This window comes from Cervus elaphus, chromosome X (assembly GCF_910594005.1).
Source record: "Cervus elaphus chromosome X, mCerEla1.1, whole genome shotgun sequence".
Lineage (NCBI taxonomy): Eukaryota > Metazoa > Chordata > Mammalia > Artiodactyla > Cervidae > Cervus > Cervus elaphus.
Window position 1 is genome coordinate 75,924,494 of NC_057848.1, and position 19,754 is coordinate 75,944,247.

At 47.7% G+C, this 19,754-nt stretch overlaps 1 protein-coding gene across 5 annotated transcripts in view; it reads left to right on the forward strand.

The window, feature by feature from the left end:
• PASD1 (PAS domain containing repressor 1) overlaps window positions 1-5,761 on the forward strand; it is a 122,586-nt gene extending 116,825 nt beyond the window's left edge. For 4 of the 5 annotated variants that reach the window (XM_043896310.1, XM_043896311.1, XM_043896309.1 and 1 more), the window contains 5 exons: window positions 282-455; window positions 760-951; window positions 1,300-1,751; window positions 2,985-3,252; window positions 5,133-5,761. In XM_043896310.1, the coding sequence (XP_043752245.1) occupies window positions 282-455; window positions 760-951; window positions 1,300-1,751; window positions 2,985-3,252; window positions 5,133-5,258 (1,212 nt within the window). In that variant the 3' untranslated portion in view covers window positions 5,259-5,761. The remainder of the gene's footprint in view (window positions 1-281; window positions 456-759; window positions 952-1,299; window positions 1,752-2,984; window positions 3,253-5,132) is intronic. The other variant, XM_043896313.1, reaches the window with a different exon arrangement.
• Window positions 5,762-19,754: the final 13,993 nt, after the last annotated feature.

Sequence of the window (19,754 nt, forward strand, 5' to 3'; positions counted from 1 at the left end):
ACTCTTTCACTAAGGACTGTGGGAAGGTTATTTCATGTCTCTGAGTCAATGTTTGGGGAAGAATTAGACTAAACATTTCTCATAATCTTTTCTGATTATTGGATTTTTGGATTCCCTAACATTTCTTCACACTTTCTAGTAGTGAATGAAATCAGGGTTGGGGTGTTGTTGTTCACGTTCTCAGTATGCCAAAGCTTGGGAATGAAACAATGTGGTAGAATTTGGAGAAGCTGGTGGCCCCATATATAACCCATAGTGATGTCTCCCCACCGCCCCTACAGCTGTCATCGCACATCACATCATACATCAAGAGACAAGAGGAGGAAATGATGAAGAAATTCCAGAAGCAGCTGGACAAGAAGACACAGATACTGCAAGCTGAAATAAAAAACCAGAGGAGCTCCCTGGAAACTTTGAAGGAGCAGCTCCACATGATGCACGATTCCAAGTTACAGGTCAGAGACCAGTTCTATGCCAGTGGCAAAAGGGAGATGAGTAAGGGCCCTGGACAGCCTTCAAGGGGTTAGTTGATAGAGCCTGCTAGTAGTGAGTGCCTCCAGGGCAGCATGGCACATCTGGAATGATCTTCAGCAGGGACTTAGGGCTTTGCTCCTTTTCTTTTAGTTGTATGAGCTGAGGTGGGCCAAGGCTTTCTGTGAGCTGGCCTGTAGGCAGTCATGCTCCATGACCAACATGTCTTCTGCCCTAAGGAAAGCTGTGGCCCCTGAGTAAGACCTTTGTGATACTGTGTCCTTACAGGAGCTGCCATCCATCACAGGCCATGTTCACAGTCCTGATTTACTGGAGCCAGCGCCCAAGAAACCACGCTCTGAGGCAATGAAGAGTCCCTTCTCTGATATTTCAGAGGCCACATCTGTCAGTGGTTCAAGTGTGTCATATTCTTCACAGTTCCCCAGGGAGCTTCAGCAGACTTTTGACACCTCTGTCCAGGTATGGCAGGCCGCTTTCATCGCTGTAGCCAAAGGCAGAGTTCATTCTCATGAAAGCATGGGCTCCCCTGTTTCTCTGGTGGGAGTGGTGGTTTCCCAGTTGGGTGCAGTTCACTTGCCTGAGATAAAACGTCCAGACCTGCTGGACCTGGGCACACATGCACGCATGCATGTGTGTGGGTTCTGGACCACAGCTTCTCACACCTGGGAGCGGAGAGTCACCAGACTGCTGGGGCGCCCAGAGAGGAAATGTTCCTGTTGTCTTCTGCCGCAGAGGATGGATAGTTTGTTCCATATATGAGGCTCTGGCAGACACTGAGTTGCTCTTCTGTCTTTCCTGTGGATGCAGGTGCCAGTTCAGGAGGAGGTGAAGCACCAGCAGCAGGAGGAGCAGGAGCAGCAGAAGCAAGAAGAGCAGCAGGAGCAGCAGCAGCAGCAGGAGCAGCAGCAGCAGCAGGAGCAGCAGCTGCTGCAGATGCAGCAGCTGCAGCTGCTGCAGCAACAGCAACAGCAGCAGCAGCTGCAGCTGCTGCTGCCCGAGCAGCCACAACAATATAATACCACCGGGGAGAATCAAGTGCTGCAAGTATACCAGCCAAACCAACCTAGCTTCACTATGTTGCACTACAATGATGGCTTCGTGCCCCTGACCCTATCCCTACCACCACCACAACCCATCTTTTTTCCTATCAAAATGTTAGCTGAACAGCAGTCCTCTGGCTACTATCGTGCTGAAAACATCAATGCTTCTGGATACTATCGTGCTGAAACCTTCCATGGCCTGGAACCTGGTAGATTCAGGTAAGAAGGCCGCAAGATGGTCATAAAGGCTGAGGTCACTGCTATCCGGTGGTGGCTGGACATCGCGCCCGAAACTATGGGTGATGTGCCCATGGGCACCCAAAGTACCCTCATCCCAAGCAACCTGCTCCCATTCATCCTGCTCTGTGGCCCTGCTGCCTCTGCTGGCATGATCCATAGCCAAGCATGCCTCGATGGAACAGAGGTGTCTCTATGAAAATAAGAAGGCTAGATCAGAAAGCCTCCAAGCTAGGGAAGTAGCATTCCAGTCTTGAAATTGCTTGACTTCTAGCCAAGCCATCTCACGGCACAGGGTGTCTATTGGGAAGTCTCGAGCATCCCCAGCTGAGGGACTCCTGGCTCCTAACTCCCTGCTTCCATTTTCCTGGGATCCTGTGGTCATAGTAGAGCAGCTGAAGGGGTCTCCATGGCACTGACAATCCGTATGGCATTGGATACCTAAAGAGCCAAGAACACAGAAAGACCAAGTCCTGGGAGGCAGTATGAGGACAGGAACACAGTTTCAGCTCAGGGATAAAATCTTTGGTCTCAATGCCAGAAAAAGAAGGTTCTGCTCAACAGTGAAAGGTGGTGTAAGCACAGTCTTGGTGCCCAATATTTATTTCTGAATGAATGCCAGTCTCTGACCGGGTCTCCTAAAGCTCTCCTGAGTTCCTTCTGAGTCTTCCTTTAGGAACAGTGACCCTGGCATGTGGGATGGGTTAGTGCCATGTTTCTCACTGGCCTGATTATCAGAATCAACCTGAGGAGGTTATTGAAAGTGCATATTCAGAGTCTGGGATGATGCTCAGACATCTCTGTTTATCACACAGCTCTCAAGGTTAGGGTGATAGAGGGAGCCCTGGACTTAGAGGAGAAAGTGGACTTGCAGCCCCTCTGGGTCTCAGGTTCCTTCAGTGATGAAGGGCAAGTCCCTGACTTCGGAGTCGGTGAAGTGACTTACACAGAGATCACCATCTTGAACGAAGCAGGACCATCCAAGTAATAGCAACAATACCACTTGATACAAATCACTACATTTTTTCAGTGTTTCCATTTGCTTTACTTTGGAGAATTGAGTCTTATTCAGGCCAAAGTGAGAGTCCAAGCAAGTGACTCCTGATTTGGCCACCCAAATCAAAGGTTCTTTGAGCACCTCTTAATGAGCAAGACTATGTCTCTTGGGCCTTATTGCTAGACCCGTGTCTCTGTAACATGTTTCTTCTATTACAGATTTTTTCCTGAAAACCAGTATCAGCCCCACATGAATCTATTCCCTATGACCCATGGCTCAGGGTCCCAAAGCATTTATTCTACCAACCTTCCTCAGACTACTACCATCACCCACAACCCACAGCTTGTTAACCTGGAGACTCCACAAGACTACGTCTGCCTCTGGCAACAGTCGCAAGACCCACAGAATCATCTTTACCAAGTAGTCCAACTGAGTAATTGGGCTCCCAATGAGCAGGCCACCATGGGCCAAGCCACCTTTGCTCAGGTATAGCACTCCCTTCTTCTCTGCCCCCAACCCAGGTTGGAGGTTCTGCACAGGGATACACCCCTTCTGCATAGGCTCCGTGTGTGAAATCCACACTTTAAAGCACAAGAAAATTTGAGGATGGGTACCCACATGGGGGTAGCAGTCACAGCTGAGCAAAAAGACTCTCTAGGCTTCCATGAAAAAGTGAGCTGTTCTCGTAGATATTAATTGCAGTCCTACTTGGAAACGTCTCAAAAATGTGTTCCCAGGGCAGAGTGAGTCTTGCCACATGCTGAACTCAATGCCCTAGATGGGAGACCTTTCTGAACTTCTGTATCTTTCAGTTCAGTTCAGTTCAGTTCAGTCTCTCAGTCGTGTCCGACTCTTTGCGACCCCATGAATCGCAGCACGCCAGGCCTCCCTGTCCATCACAAACCCCCAGAGTCTACTCAAACTCATGCCCATTGAGTCGGTGATGCCATCCAGCCAGGCCTGGTGTGGGATCATTTCCTTGTATTGAAAATAAACCAGGAGTCCTTCTGATGAGTGTTTGGCATCCAACCATGGAGTGCCCCATATTTGGCAGGGCAAACCCCACCTTGGGGACCATCTGCAGTGGCCATGTTGCTAGGGCAGGGATGGGAGCTGGTCGAGACCACAGTCACATAACAGGTTTGGCTCCCAGATACACTCCCAGCAGTCCCCTTGGGGACCACAAACTCTGTCTGACTAATACCACTTACAAAGGATGTTTGGGTTCTGGCTTTAGAAATCTTAAAAGAGCTTAACTCCTTAAAAAAAAAAAATAACCACAACAAAACTCCAGTAAACTAAGGCAGAATGAAGGAATTTGTGTATTTTAAATGGTATGATTCATTTCACAAACACCCCTTGACCAGCTGGGTCACCAGCCCTCCAGAAAGGTGGTCCATTAGAGGGACAGCCTACATGATGCCATCAGATGGTCAATGGACACTGTGGTTCATTTACGAAGCCAGACTCTACTGAGACCCTCATGCATGTTCTTAAGGCACTTACCCTGAGAGGCAGATGCCCAGTTAGTGGAGAAAGGAGGACCCGGGGATGTGACACAGGTGGGAGAAGAACCAGGGGAGCAGCCAAGGGCAGGACCATGTCGGATGCTCCCTGTCCACAAGACTGCGGGGGTTCACACACCCTTCCCTGGCTACTCTTCTCCACACTCTGGAGCCTTGCTCTCCCTAGGTCCTCCAGCACATTCAGCCTCTGCCCATAGCCCAGCCCTGCTCCTTCTGGTTCCCCAACCTTGTCCTCCACCCCCTTGAGTTCAACTCATTGAAATCTATCACCTTCAGAAACCAGTCCAAGGGGGTCCCTCTTTCTCCAGCACAAAATGCCCCACAGTCCACTCTTGGTGACACCATCAGGGTGTCTGTCCCTCCTCCCCTGTCCGCAGGCCAGAATGGGTTGTTACCTCTCCGTGTCACATTGAATGAGCCAGGTAGCTGCCAGGGAGGCTCTGCATGGAAGTCATCTATTCTGTGTAGAATGGTGAGGCCTAAAGTTAGAGGCAGGGATAGGCTGGAGAGACCTTCTAATGCCTTGACTGGCCATGGCTGGTCGGGAGCTGGGTCGGGGGCAGCCAGATATGGAATCCAGTAGCCTTAGGCCTTCAGACAAGTTTTTGGAGAGCCCAGGCCGACTTCTGCTGCTCTTTAAGCTACTATGCTGTTGGGAGAGAGAAGCTGGGGGTATACCATTTCCCCAGCTCCAACATCTACTGGCACCTTGCAGGCTTGTGTTTTCCAAAGACGTCCTTCTCAGCAGCTTACTGGCTCAGACCAAAGGGATCCTCACACCACTGCAAAATGGGCCCAGGAACTCTAGCAAAGGACTCCATCTTGTTCCCTTTCTCTCAGCAGGTGGCATCCATTGAACAAGGCCAGCATTCTTCAGGACTGGAGACTGTCCAAGCCTCTGGGAATAATGGGCCAAACCAACTAAATCCCTGTATGTCATCACAGCAGTCCTACTTGAATCAGTAGAGCCACATTAGCTCTACTTTTCTCTCAGGCCTTGAGAGAAGGGGGGAAAGACAGGCCAATGAAGCCTGCATAGCCAGGGGACCTCCAGGTCCCCTGGACTGGGGGGTGGGGGGTGGGGGGTGAAAACTCGTTTTTTTTTCCTAATATGTCTGTTCTCATTGTTAGTTCTTCACAACCTGTGTCTTGGAAATTTTGCTGCCCAGTGTTGCACTTACCTATTCTACCATGGGCAGGCAGGCTGAAGTTTAGAATGCATGGCTTAGAATACCCTTTTTCTGCCAAGAAATATTTTCCAGCATGGTTTTCAATCTAGTAAGCAGCTGTTCCATCTCAAGCTGTGAGAATTTCGAGGCCTTGGCTTCAACCATCAAGGCCTGCACCTCCTCCACAGTTGTGCTGGGGAAACCCACGGGAAATAGCAATCCAACTGTGGGAAGCTGAAATAGGTCAACAAATTGTGCTAAAATCATCACAGTTTGCTGCTTAATAAAAACTATCTTTGACTACAACTTTCTGTGAACTTAGAATTGACTTTGGGAACCTAGAAATGGCACCTGCCTTCCCAAGTGGCCATGTGCCCAAGACCTCTGGATAGCCGAGTCCCGACACAGTTGGCCTGGTGCTACCCTCTCTTTGTAGACTGTGGCTGTGCCCGGTATAGCCCATCAGAGGTGAGCCTGGTTGCTCAAGGGCACAGTGCCCATCTGCTCTGCACCCAGGTTCCTTAGTGTTCTCCCTGGAGGAAGAGTGATTTGCTCTCAGTCAAGCACCAAGGAGAGCATCTTCCCAGGTGTGTGCACTGGGGAGGGGAAGAGGGGGTAGGGGGTGCTTGGATAACCCAACCTGAAGTCATCATGTGCTGTGAACATCAGTCTTAAAGTATTGAGCCATTGCTGGAATAAGGCAAAGGAAACCCCCATCCCCAGTGGTAAGTTAAAGAGGCAGTGAGGCCACAGACCCACAGGAGAAGCTTGATATTTGCCAGGCAGCCAGATCTCTACCACGGTGCTATGGACTGAATGCCTGCCCCCCCTTTGACTCATATGTTAAAGCTCTCTCACTAATGGGATGGTATTTGGAGGTGGGGCCTTTGGGAGGTAATTAGCTGTAGATGAGGTCATAAGGGTGGGGTCCTTGTAGTGGAATTAGTGCACTTAGAAGAAGAGACACAAAGGGCTTGATCCCCCTCTTTTGTGCACAAAGAGGCACTCACATCAGCTCACAACAAGATGGTGGCTACCTACAAGCCAATTGAAGAGGTCTCAGAATAAAACCTATGTTGCTGTCACTTTGATCTTGATCTCCTTGACAGCCTTTAGATCTGTGAGAAATAAAAATCCGTTGAAGCAACCACCCTCCCCAACTATAGTTCAGTTCAATTCAGTTGCTCAGTCATGTCCGACTCTGCAACCCCATGGACTGCAGCACGCCAGGCCTCCCTGTCCATCACCAACTCCTGGAGTATAGTATTTTCTCCTTTACACAGAAAGGAGAGGTGGTCAGGCAGGTCCTAGAGCATCACACTCCCCAAGATAACGCAGCTGGGGCCTCATTCTGCTGTACAAGTCACTGAAGCCCTCTGGGCCTCTGTTTGTCCATCAGAAAAAAAAAAAAAGGAAGGAGAAAGAGATGGTGCCTTTTCTACGTAGCTCCAAGAGCAGATGGTGCTTAATGGTATTATAGAGCCTTCAAGAGGGGCACTACAAAAGTTGACTCGACCAGAGGCATCCACTTGGGGTTATTATTTGAATTTGATGTTTACGGTGTTTCTGGGCCAGGATTTGTCCCATCTGACCCAGATGACTCTGGCTTCACCACCCTCTGGATTTCAGACAAGGATCCTGAGCTGAGGTAGTCTGTGGTTCCCTCAGGCTCTACCTTGATCAACAGTTCGGCTCCCAGCTCAGCCCCCAACCCAGGTGGCCAGAGGGTCAGAGGGGCCAGCTGCCCGGGCCTGCTTTTTTCCAGGGATCCCCACAGCAGTAGCTGCAGTTTCACCCCATCCTAGGATGGGGAAAGTGGAGGGCACGGGGCTAAAGGCCCAGAACCAGTGCTCATGTGCCGGCTGGTTCAGCATGAGTTTGGTTTGGATGTGACTAAAGGCAAAATACAGTGAGCAAGGTCTCTTAGGCAGTTGTAGGCCCAGTTACTTCTCCAACACATTCTTGACACTCTTGGCTGAGACCTTAGACTTGGCTGCCTGGGCAGACTGATGGGTTTAGCTGGGATCAGTTGGTACTTTCTTTTCCCTTCTTTTCCCGGGCATGAGCTCTTATTCTCCCAGCTTCAGAGGGTCTCCTGATGATTGTAGCCCAAGAGAAAGCTGTCTGATTCTAGGTGCAGGGAAAGACAGGGTGACCAGGCCAAGAGATGACAGTGTCCACACGAGGGTCAGGGGTGGCTTTAGCACCAAAGGAATGAGACCTGCATGCACTCTTCATCATGAACTGAGGGGGCAGTTCTGTCCCAGCCTTACCCAGGGAAGCAGACTTGTGTCAAGAAGACTGATCATGGACCAAGCTTCCAAGGCCACAACTCCACTTGGAAATAGCTATGGCTGTCCCCACAGTCTGTGCTAAACTGCCCCAGGAGGTGCTGGGGGCTCTGCAGCCCGTGCCACAAATGGAAGCTACACCTGGAATGACACAAGGCAAAGCTTTTCTGTCTTATCATCCTCCCTCCGGGCCCCACAGGCCACACTCGCACAGTGCACAACACACTCAATCAACTTGTCTTTCCTCCCAGACTCCTCTCTGAGGGAGACGAGAGGTTCTTCCAACAGCCCAAGGGCAGATGCGTGTCAGGGAAGGGCCTGGGAGGGAGACTCCATCCAAAGGCCAAGCGAGCTTTGCTCCCCAAATGCCCATGCCCAGCACGACAGCCTCAGCCATGTGGCTTTCCTTACTGGGTGGTGTCCTGAGCCCCGGGACCCACACACAACTAGTGGCTGGGCACATGGCTTGGGACATGGGGGCAGCTTACCCCAAGTTTCCTGGCCTTGGTGCTTCTGTTGGACAGTGTTGACCTCACCACAGCTGCCCGGCTCCCACCAGCTTCGATGTTGGGGTGGGGGTGGGGTAGAGGCACAGAGTGGCCAGAGCACCGTGATCTTATGGGTTCAGGGGGGCCCAGACACAGTTGATCCAGGACCTCAGACCCCGGCCTGCCTTCCCTCAACAGTACCACCAGCAGCCCCAAGATGTAAAGTGTGCACCCCTAGTAAGGAGGTCAGCAAGAGTGGCCCCTGACCCAGACCACTGTTGCCTAACCACCCCAGAAGACCTCCTGGTGGCTGGGCAAGGATTTATTTACCCCTCCTTTGATTTATTTACAAAGCCGAATTGGCAGCTTCTGTCCGGAAAAGCACTGGAGTTGCAGTTCTCTGTGGGTGGAGAGGGCAGAGGAAGTTGGAGGAACATGACACAGCAGCCCCTGCATGGCAGACCCTTCCCAACACAGACACCACAGTGCCCGCCCCTGTCAGCTCAGCCCCGGGTGGGCGGCACAGCCTCCTCACTGACCAAGCCTCAGTCTGGATATAATAGGATATTCCAAGTGCAGACTTCACGGGCCGAACATTCATGTAATTTGTAGGTCAGCAAAACTTGGTAACTGTTCCTATTCCCAAATGACTTTGATAATAAAGAAGGATGTGATGTGATGTGAAAGTCACTCAGTCGTGTCTGACTCTTTGTGACCCTATGGACTACACAGTCCATGGAATTCTCCAGGCCAGAATACTGGAGTGGGTTGCCTTTCCCTTCTCTGGGGGATCTTCCCAACCCAGGGATTGAACCCAGGTCCCCCACATTGCAGGCAGATTCTTTACCAGCTGAGCCACAAGGGAAGCAATAAAGAAGGAAGAACATTATTAAAATGCCATCCATGCTCCATGATCTTCCTCATCTGCATTGGTGGGACACCACCCGGCCAAGGCCCTGCATGGCATCTCAAGGGTTCCAGCTGAAGGCAGTGAAAGTGAAGGCAGCCTCGGAATGTTCTGGGATGTGAGTGTTGTTCACTTCTGCCAAAATCCCTGGGAGAAATGTTGGAAGGGAGAGAAGGGCCCAGGGTGGGCCTAGGGGGCTTAGGGCTGCCGCAAATTTCATCCCCAACTATCAAAACAGGCCCCAACGACCATAACAAAGACTCCAGTTTATCGCCATGACTCAATTAAATGTTCCACAGGGCATAGAAAAGCATTGCACTGTTTTTCTATTTTCATGGCTAAGCAAGACGATGTGGAATGGCTTCCACTGCTTATCAAATAAAACCAAGATCTTAGTCTGGCCTGGTGGCCTGGCCTCACCCTTCCTACCCAACTGCATGGCCCTCCACCTTTCATACACTCTGCCCCAGCCTTGTGGAACCATTGGGTTGGGCACAAGTCCTGGTTCTTCTGCCCTCATGGATTTGTCCCTCTTCTCCATGCCTTGAACATCCTTCCATCTCACCTCTGGATTTCTGATCCTCGCCCATGAAGCAGAGCCCAGCCCGAAGACTCTCTGCTCCCCTTTCTTCCGCCTCACCTGGGCCTCACCGAAGCCCATGTGTCTCTGCTCAGCCCCTGCTGCACACATGCCATTGCCTCCTCTAGGCTGAGATTCAGGGGCAGGCCAGAATCTTCTTTTTACAAATGTCCCCAAGAACATCCTCCACCAAGGGCCATCCAGCTACCTGAAGAACATTTCACAAAGAAAACCAGCTGCTTGATGCAGGATCTTCAAGTGACAAGTCAAGCTGGTGAGGCCCTCGAGCCTTCTAGGGCTAACTCCTGGGAGGCCATCCCTAGGGCACAAGGCAGCCCACTTTCTCAGCCTTGGGCCCCAGGAAGGCGGCTTCCCCTGTGCACCTAACACTTAGCTCAGGTGTTGGTGTTCTTAAGCCACTGAACCTCATCCAGTCATCTTGCCACCCTGCCTCAGGCTTCGTCCTCAGCAAGGGACTCAGAGAAGAGGATGGGCCGTAGCTACCACGGGGCAAAAGTCCTGGCCTTTGGTGAGACTTGGAGGAGGGCTTGGTGGATGAGAGAGACAGGCGGGAACACTGCAGGGAGGTGAGGTGGTGGTGGGGGGAGCATGGGAGCTGTTGGCAGGGACAACTAAATGCCAAGAAACTCCTGGAGCTCTGGGTGTTTCCTGCCCAGATGGAGGCCCTGACCCCGAAGGTCAAAGGGTAATTAACCACATGGTCACCTTGTTGATGAAACAAAACCCACAACCCTGGAGAATCAAAACATGTCAAAGGCATGGAGGCAAAGGTCAACAGACAGAACAGACAAATTGCAGTATTTAGAATTGTGCATTCTAATGTTTGTGTAATCTATTTAGAAGTTAGCCCACCAGCCCTGGGGGAAGAGGGTTTGGAAGTTTGGCTGAAGTGGGGTGAGATTTCAACCGAGAATGCAGGTCTCCGGAAAAGAGCTTGGCTCATGGGGAGATTCACACCCAGAACCTTGGAGCATGTGGTCCACTGGAAAAGCAAGCTTCGTGCAAAGAGGGGCCTGTGGACAGCAGGGCACGTGGGAAGGAGCCAGGGCCATGCAGTTTGGTACTAAGCCTCACCCACACACAACAATTCCCACCACTTCCTGACCTGGACATGGGGCTGAGGAAGGCAGGACATTAAACTTTTATATTAGGCTTCACTTGCTACCCACTTGCTCTGAGACTGTGAGCAAGTTGTTTTACCTCTGTGTGCCTGGTGAGGCTCTCTAGAATGCAGGGGAAGAATAAGGGGCCTGTTCCAGAATGGGGTCAGAATGAAGAGCCCTCCTGGATTGAGGGACCAATGGATGAAGAAGTAAACACAAGTCTTATCCTTGCCGATCTGGCCCTTGTGCCGCCCCCTTCCTTAGTTCTCATTCAGAGAGAGTGCCTGGTCTCTGAGAAGATGAACAAAACTTCAGAAGCTGTCCCCTCCTTGTTGTGAGGACCTCCCCCCAAGTCCCACTGAGTCCTTTCTGCTCAGCTTACAAGCATGTTCAGGACAGCAGGCCCCAGGCAGTCACCCTTCAGACCCACTGCCATCTTTGATGCCTGTGCTAACCCCTCTGCAGCCCATAGCCCCTACCTGGGAAATGATGTGACTCCCAAACCCCAATACCCCACCCTTCTTTACCCATTGGCTTCCAGGCCCTTAGATCCAACTATGTACTAGATGTCTCCCCATGGGTGTCCCCTGGAGAAAGAAATGGCAACCCACTCCAATATTCTTCCCTGGAGAATCCCATGAACAGAGGAGCCTGGAGGGCTTCAGTCCATGGGGTCACAAGAGTTGGACATGACTTAACAACTAAACCACCACCCATTGGTGTCCTCTGAGCACGTCAAGATAGATACAGCCAAAAACAGGTTCTTCAACATCTCAAGAAACCAGGTCTCCACTCAGGGAGAGGCACCTTCCTCCTCTCAGTTACCCCTGCCAGTAGTCAGACATTGGCCCTGACACCTCCCTTTCTGTGGTCTATCCTACTGGGCATAATTGTCTGTTACCTTCATTAACACATAGTAGGGGCAGGGAAAGCTTGAGGAAATGAGGGAGCACGTAGGTGAACAGATGACTGGAGAGTCGACCTTGTCTTGTGCTCCCAACATGGGATGGGTGCCCAGGAGGCATATGGAAGGTGTGTTGAGCAATGGGTCTTTCCTCTCCTCCAGAAGCTCCCCAGGCCCCTGCTTCAGCAAAACACCTTTCTGGATTTGGGCCACGTAGCTCTAGGGCCGCTCTAGGTCAAGTCAGCATGTGAGGCTATATCCCATGGGACAAGCCTCAGGGGAAGTGGGATGGCTCCTCAGGACCAACACAGATTGAACTTCTTGGTACCAGTTTTCTGTACGTGAGGGTGCACAAGAACACTTCGAGTCTGCTTCCTGTGGTTGCTCAGGGCTGGGGCATTGTCCAGAGCCCAGACATGGACCAAGAGCCCAGGACAGGCACGCATGAAGGACGTCCCCTTTATCTCTGTCATACGGTTCATGGTTTCTTCTGTTCCTGCCCCACACGCTCCACCACCAGCCAGCTGGTGGTACCTTCAGTAGACTCCAGCTTGGATACCCTGTATAATTTGTTCCCACTGCCCGGGGAAACTGAGAGCAGGCAGGAGGGGGCCTGGAGCTCTGGCCACACAGTCCCCAGACTTTAGGCAGGGCTTGATTAGACTCATTTCTTGTCGTCTCTTGCCCCCTGGTGTATGATTGCAGCATTGCAGCTCTCCGGTGTCCTCCCTTGTGACCAAGTCAATTAATATTTTCTGAGCACCTACATAAGGCCAGGCTCTACATGTGGGACAGAACCTTATTCTCAAGATTTCAGTCCATCCCTTGATCAGATCTCTTTATATCTCCTGTCTCTATTCTCCAAGTGCCCTTAGAGTCATGAACCGTCATATCATCACTCCCTGTCCCTTCTTGCCTTCTTTCACAATTGACTGGCAAATCCCCAACATTGGATGAACCCAACCATTTATGCTTTGTGCACCTGCACTTAAGCATCTCTGTGTTGCTAGAAAGAATCACACAAGCTGGCATATTGCACAGCCTTAGAGATTTATGGTCTCCAACTCACTTGGGCACACCTCGCTGTGCGGGAGGACCTCTGTCTTGTGTTTTCCAGTGCATTCTTACAATGGCGATTTGCTCTCTCCTCAAAGTCCCCATGTCTTCCCACTTTCCTCCTGCTCGCCTTGTCCATATTTGATTTAGAAATTAGAATATATAGAATGGAAACTCCCTCATCAGACCGTCGTCAAGCATATTCACCTGCCTTCCTCTATAACCAACCTTTCCTCCTTGTCGCAAGCTAAAACAGCAGATGCCTCCCTTCTGTTTTCTAAGGCTGATGCCTTCTCTGCACCCTCGATCCATCCTTTCTACTTGCCCCTCTGTCCAGCATCACTGAATTCCCCCTCTCTACTTGACCATCCCCATACCATGCAAACCTGCTGTCTTTGTTAGCAGCTGAAAAAAAAAAATTCATCCCTTGACTCCTATCTTCTTTCCCCACATTTTCCTGCTTCCTTTCAAAGCACTTGTCTGTAGGTATTGTCTTCAATTCCTCTCTCTTCCCATTGTAGGCATCAATGCTCTTGAATCCAGCCTCAGCTGCCACCAGTCCACTAAAATAACTCTTATCACTGGTCACCTATGAACTCTGTGTTGTCAAGTTCACCCTTTACCTATCTGCCCTAGTGTTACTGTAGCTCTCAGCACTGTTGAGTCACTGGACAGCCTTTCCTGTAAACACTCCCTTCTCTAAGATTCTAGGACACCTCACTCCTGTTTCCCCATCTGCTACCTCACTGGCTACTCCTTCTCACTCTCCTTTGCTGGTTCTTCCTCCCAACTCCTAAAGTTGGGTCTTGGATTTTTCTGCACCTCTTTCATACCCTAGGTGATCACATTCAGTCCCCTAACTATAAAACACACACACACACACACATACCTCACAATTCTTTTTTTAAAAAAATTTCCTATTGGAGTATAGTCGATTAACAATGCTGTGATAGTTTCAGGTGGACAGCGAAGGGACTAAGCCATACATCTACAGGTATCCATTCTCCCCCAAGCTTCCCTCCCATCCAGGCTGGCATACAACATTGAAGAGAGTTCCCTGTTCTATATAGTAGGTCCTTGTTAGTTATCCATTTTAAATATACCAGTCACACCACATTTCTTTACTGAGCCAGAGTCATAATATACAACTGCCAACGTTACACCCCAAAACTTAGATACCCACTTGTCATTTCAAATATATTATGTTCAAAACAAAACTTTTGATACCCCTACAAGCCTGTTTGCCCCTTAGTTTTCCCTCTATCGGTGGAGGTCCTTGTTCACCTAGTTCTCTAAGGCAGAGATCTCCTGTTACGGGCTGAGTTTTGTCCTCCAAATATTCATATAGTGGCATCCCAACCCCCAGGACCTCCAAATGGGACCTTCTTTGAAAATAGGGTCACGCAGATGTAATGAGTGAACATGAGACGTCATACTGGAGCAGGGTGGTCCCTCATCCACCATGACTGGTTTCCTTATACAAAAAGGGAAATGTGGACACACACACACACACAGAATCGCATGGGAAGATGAAGACAGATGGGGTGATCCTTCTACAAGCCAAGGAACACACAAGGTGGCCAGTAACTCACCGGAAGCTAGCACAGAGGCCTGGGACACTTTCTCCCTCTCAGCCTTTGAAGGAACCAATCCTGCCCACACCTTGATCTTGGACTTCTAGCCTGCAGAGCTGTGAGACAATGAATTTCTTACTTAAACCGGTGTTGTAGACTGAATTATACTCACCCTCCAAATTCATATGATGCAACCATAACCCCAAATGGGACTGTATTTGAAGACGAGATCTTTAGGGAAGTAATTAAGGTTAAATGAGGTTGAAAGGGTGGGGAACAAATCCAATACGACTGGTATCCTTAGAGGAAGAGGAAAGAGCACTAGAGATTCCTCTCTCACTGCACGCACACAGAGGAAAGGCCATGTGAGGACACCGCGAAACGGTTTCCATCTGCAAGTAAGGAAGAGTGCCCTCACCAAGAACCATATTTGCCAGCACTCTGACCTTGGAGTTCCCAACCTCCAGAACTGTGAGAAAATTGCTGTCTATTGTTTAAGCCCACCCAGCCTGTGGTATTTTGTTATGGTAGCCCCAGGTGACGAAGACAGCCACCCAAATTGTGGTCTTAATGCTCTTGGGACCAACCCTAATATCTTCCTTTTCTTTAACTCTCCATATCCACTCAACAGCAATATCTTGTTGGCTTAAGATCTCCTCCAAAATCTATCTGGAATCCATCTGCTGCTCTTCACCTGCAAGTTCCCAGCAATGTCTCTCCCATGCCTTCTTCACTGGTCTCCTTGCTTACATTCTTTCTCCTTACCATCCATTCCCTATACAACTTCCAGAGTGGTCTTTATAGAATATCAAACTGAGCATGTCACTTGCTTGTTTCAAACCCTCCAACACCTTCCATTGTGCTTAGAGAAATTGTGAGCCCCTTGCAAAGTCCTCTAGAGCCCTGCCATCTCTTTGAACTCACCTCCTGTGTCTGCCCCCAACCCTCGTTCACCATATGCCCCAACCATGCCAGCCTCCCTTGTGGCTGTTGAACATAAAGCACTTTTGTGCCTTGGGCTTTTGTACTTGCTATTGCTTCTGCCAGAAAGGCTTCTATCTTAAAAGTCCCTTACATGGCTGACTTCATCTTTTGCTTTAGGTCTCTGTTTAAATATCTCTTCCTCAAAGTGGAAGTTGCAACTGTGAGTAGTATTTTTCTTCATTCTATTTGGTGGCTGATTAATAAAAAGGTTAAGATTTTTGGATAAAATAGTCTTGTATCCATCTGCCTTCCTAAAAAGATTTCTTAATCATCTTTTGCTTTCTAAGCAAGCAATCACAGAATTTGCTATTAATGATACACTTTTACAATGTATTATTTTCAGTATGTGTGTCTCTTGTTTCTTATTCTAATGTTACTATATTATTTTAACTAAACCCTCTCCCTTCCCCTAAATGCTCATAACAGCACAATTTATCTCCATGTGTACTTATATTATATATTATTTTGCTGAATAAATAAGTTATTTAATAGATTAAGCACATTGAATAAATAACTGTTTACCTTCTGTCCTTACTTCTGAACTATTAGTGTCACAGAGTGGGGTCAAACTGATTCCCCACTCTCTCCCGAGCCCAGAAAACAGGATGGATAAGCATTAGATATATATTGGGGAAAAAAAGTGAAAGAAATGGAGATGCTGTAATGGAAGCATGTTTGTTGAGTGGAGGTAAAAATGATGACAAGACCCTTTTTAGCTGTAAGAGAAGTCTTGGGGCAGGGCAGGCTTATCCTGGGTCTCAGCTCCCAATGAATGTTACAAGTTGAAGAAGGGGGCTGGTGGACATTAAAGGGAGAGGAAACCTCCATAGCAAAGGCCTGGGAGATTTATTTTTTTCCTCCAACTTTGAAGTCATGACTTAAAACTCACGGACTATAAACTCATGGACATGAGTTTGAGGAAACACTGGGAGATGGTGAAAGACAGGGAAGCCTGGTGTGCTGCAGTCCATGGGGTCGCAAAGAGTCAGACATGACTGAGTGATTGAAAAAAATAAAGCCGTAAAAAAACTAAGAAAAAATGTACAAAATATCTTTCTGACCTTGGGATAGGTGAGATTTTCTATGTTTAAAAGAAATGGAAAGAATCACAAAGGATAAACAAGAAGATAAGCATTAATAAAAGGCAAGTGAGAGTGTAAATATGTACAAAGGAGTCAGACATGACTTTGCGACTAAACCACTGTGACCACAAAGCAATGGAATATTTTAATAAGCTTTGTAAAGAAAATTAAACTACTATACTTATTGCTAGCAAAAGTGAGGTGAATACTTTTGCACACTGGGATTTAGACCAACCTTGTTGTATAGCATCTCAGTTCTCAGAATCAGACCCTATAAAGGTTCAAATTTTTTAACCAAATTATTTTCTAGCTCTGCGTGCATGTTAAGTCATTTCAGTTGTGTCCGACTCTTTGTGATCCTATGAACTATTGCCTACCAGGCTCCTCTGTCCATGGGGCTTCTTCAGGGAAGAATACTGGAGTGGGTTGCCATGCCCTCCTCCAGGGGATATCCCGACCCAGGGATTGAACTCACGTCTCCTGCAGTTCCTGCATTGCAGGTGAATCCCTTACCACTGAGCTACCAGGGAAGCCAATTTTACAACTAGGGACCCATGATTTGCCTTTTTTTGGCGGGGGGGCATGCCTCAAGGCTTGTGGGAATCTCAGTTCCCAACCAGGGACTGAACCTGAGTCATGGCAGTGAAAGTCCAGAATCCTAACTAGTAGGCCACCAGGTACTTCTCCATGATTCTACTTTGAAGAAACAGATTCGTATTCTCATTTACATGAGGATGTGCTGACTAAGGGACCCTTAAAGGCAGAGACTGAGTAGAGTCTGCCTTAAATCCACACCATCTCTGATTCATAAGAAGCACTCAGGGGTTATGTATTGAGCTGGATTAAGCTGAAAAAAAATAGAAGTCTAAAAAAATAATTAGACTCCTCTGTCTCTGTTAGCTGTCTCCTACTCATTCGCATGTTCATCAAAATTTAGCTGCTAGAAGTGTCCCCCAACTATTTCAAACATGGGTGAACCAGAAAGACCAGCAGATTTGAAAGACCAACCCCAGTACTAGAACCAGAGGAGATGCTCGACAATCTTGGTCACTTGCTTTTCTTCCTGCTCATGTAAAAAAAAAAAAGATGCATATTTATTTTTTATAAAGATAATCACTTGCAGCATCATTTACAATAATGAAAGTTTGAAAAAAAATCTAAGCCTCCAATTCCCTGAGGAATGGTTGGGTACATTTTGAAACCTCCATACAATGAAATTGATTGTATTCATTAAAAAATACAGCAAATCAACACAAGTTGTTTAATAAAATTCAACTTCCATTTCTGATTAAAATAACAAATACAAGTGAACCAGGAATAAAAGGATTCTCCATCAACATGATATATTAAATATATCTGAACCATTGGTAAATGAAACATCAGTGTGCATAGTGAATCCCTAGCAGTGTTGCCATGACAGCCAAGGGCAGGACATTGTGGTGGGATCAGAACAAGAAACAAATGGGAAGAATCTGGAAAAAAGAGACACATTCATTTCCATTTGCAAATTCTATGTCACCTACTTGGAAGACTCCACAATTAAGAAGCATTTTTAGTCAGACAGATGGGTACAAGATAATTTTATAAAAATCATCACCTTTCTCATAAACCAACGATAGTTAGCCAGAAAAAAGATTCCATTCACAACTGCAATAAATATATATGCTTTATACATTATGTAATTAATGTTAATAATAACATATCATGCATAATATATGTTATATTCTACATATAACATTGTATAACATATGTTAACATATTTGATGTTGTTCAGTCCCTAAGTCATGTCCGATTCCTTGCAACCCCATGGACTGGATGTAGCACAACAGGCTTCCCTGGCCTTCACTATCTCCTGGAGTTTGCTCAAATTCATGCCCATTGAGCCGATGATGCTGTCTAACCATTTCATCCTCTGTCACCCCATTCTCCTCCTGCCCTCAATCTTTCTCAGCATCAGGGTCTTTTCCAATGAGTCAGCTCTTTGCATCAGGTGGCCCAAGTATTGGAGCTTCAGCTTCAGCATCAGTTCTTCCAATGAATATTCAGGGTTGATTTCGTTTATGATTGACTAGTTTGATCTTGTTGTCCAAAGGACTCTCAAGAGTCTTCTCTAGCACCACAATTTGAAAACATCAATTCTTTGATGCTCAGCCTTCTTTACAGCCAAACTGTCACATCCATACATGACTACTGGAAAAACCATAGCTTTGACTATATGGACCTTTGTCAGCAAAGCGATGTCTCTGCTTTTTATTATGCTATCTAGGTTTGTCATAGCTTTGTCATATTAACATATATGCTATATATTTATATACACACTCTATACATAAAATATTAAAACATATGTAGGACTTATAAGAACAAAACTCAAAAAACTTGCTGGGAAAAATCACATAAGATTCAGGAAAATAAAAAGAAGTACCAGGACTTTCCTGGTGGTCCAGTGGTTAAGAATCTGCCTGCCAATGCAGGAGTCATAGGTTCAATCCATGGTCTGGGACGATCCCACATGCTGCGGGACATTAGGCCCATGTGCCACAACTACTGAACCCGTGCACCTAGAGCCCAGGAACTGCAACTACTGAAGCCCGTGTGCCTAGAGCCTGCGCTTGGCAATAAGAGAAGCCACCACAATGAGAAGCTACTCAACACAACTAGAGAGTAACCCCCACTTTCTGCAACTAAACAAAGTCCAAGTGCAGCAATGAAGACCCAGGGCAGCTAAAAATAAATCAACAAATAAATAAAATGAAAAATATACATGTATAAAGAAACACCATTATCTTGAGAGAAAAGATTTATGTTTTAAGATACCAGTTTTCTCCAAATTTAATGCAATTATAACTGTGATATCAATGCTGTTATTTTTCTTTTGTAACTTTATGAAACTATTCCAGAGTTTTGATAGAAGAGTAAATCACTAATAATGAAACTATTCGGGGAGAGAAGTAGATATGATTGGGGGCAAAGGGTGAGAGGGTACTTGCCCTAGCCTATATTCCAGGTGTGTTAGAGTTACACTGGTCTTAGCAGTGTGTGGCTGGCATGAGGAGAGAGGCTACACTAGAAACAGAGGCAAGGATATATGATATAGACACGGTAGGACTGACACCTCAACCAGTGTGGTGTAGCTTTGGCTTCAGACTTTCTTTAGAGACAAATCTTCAGGATGGCTCTCTAGTCAGTAGGAGTAGGTGGTGATTCTTGAAGGCTGAGGGAATCTTAATTGTCCACATCAAATATATATCGGGGGGGGGGGATGTTGATAGATACTGTAGGGGCTCAAGTCCCCTTGTTGTTATT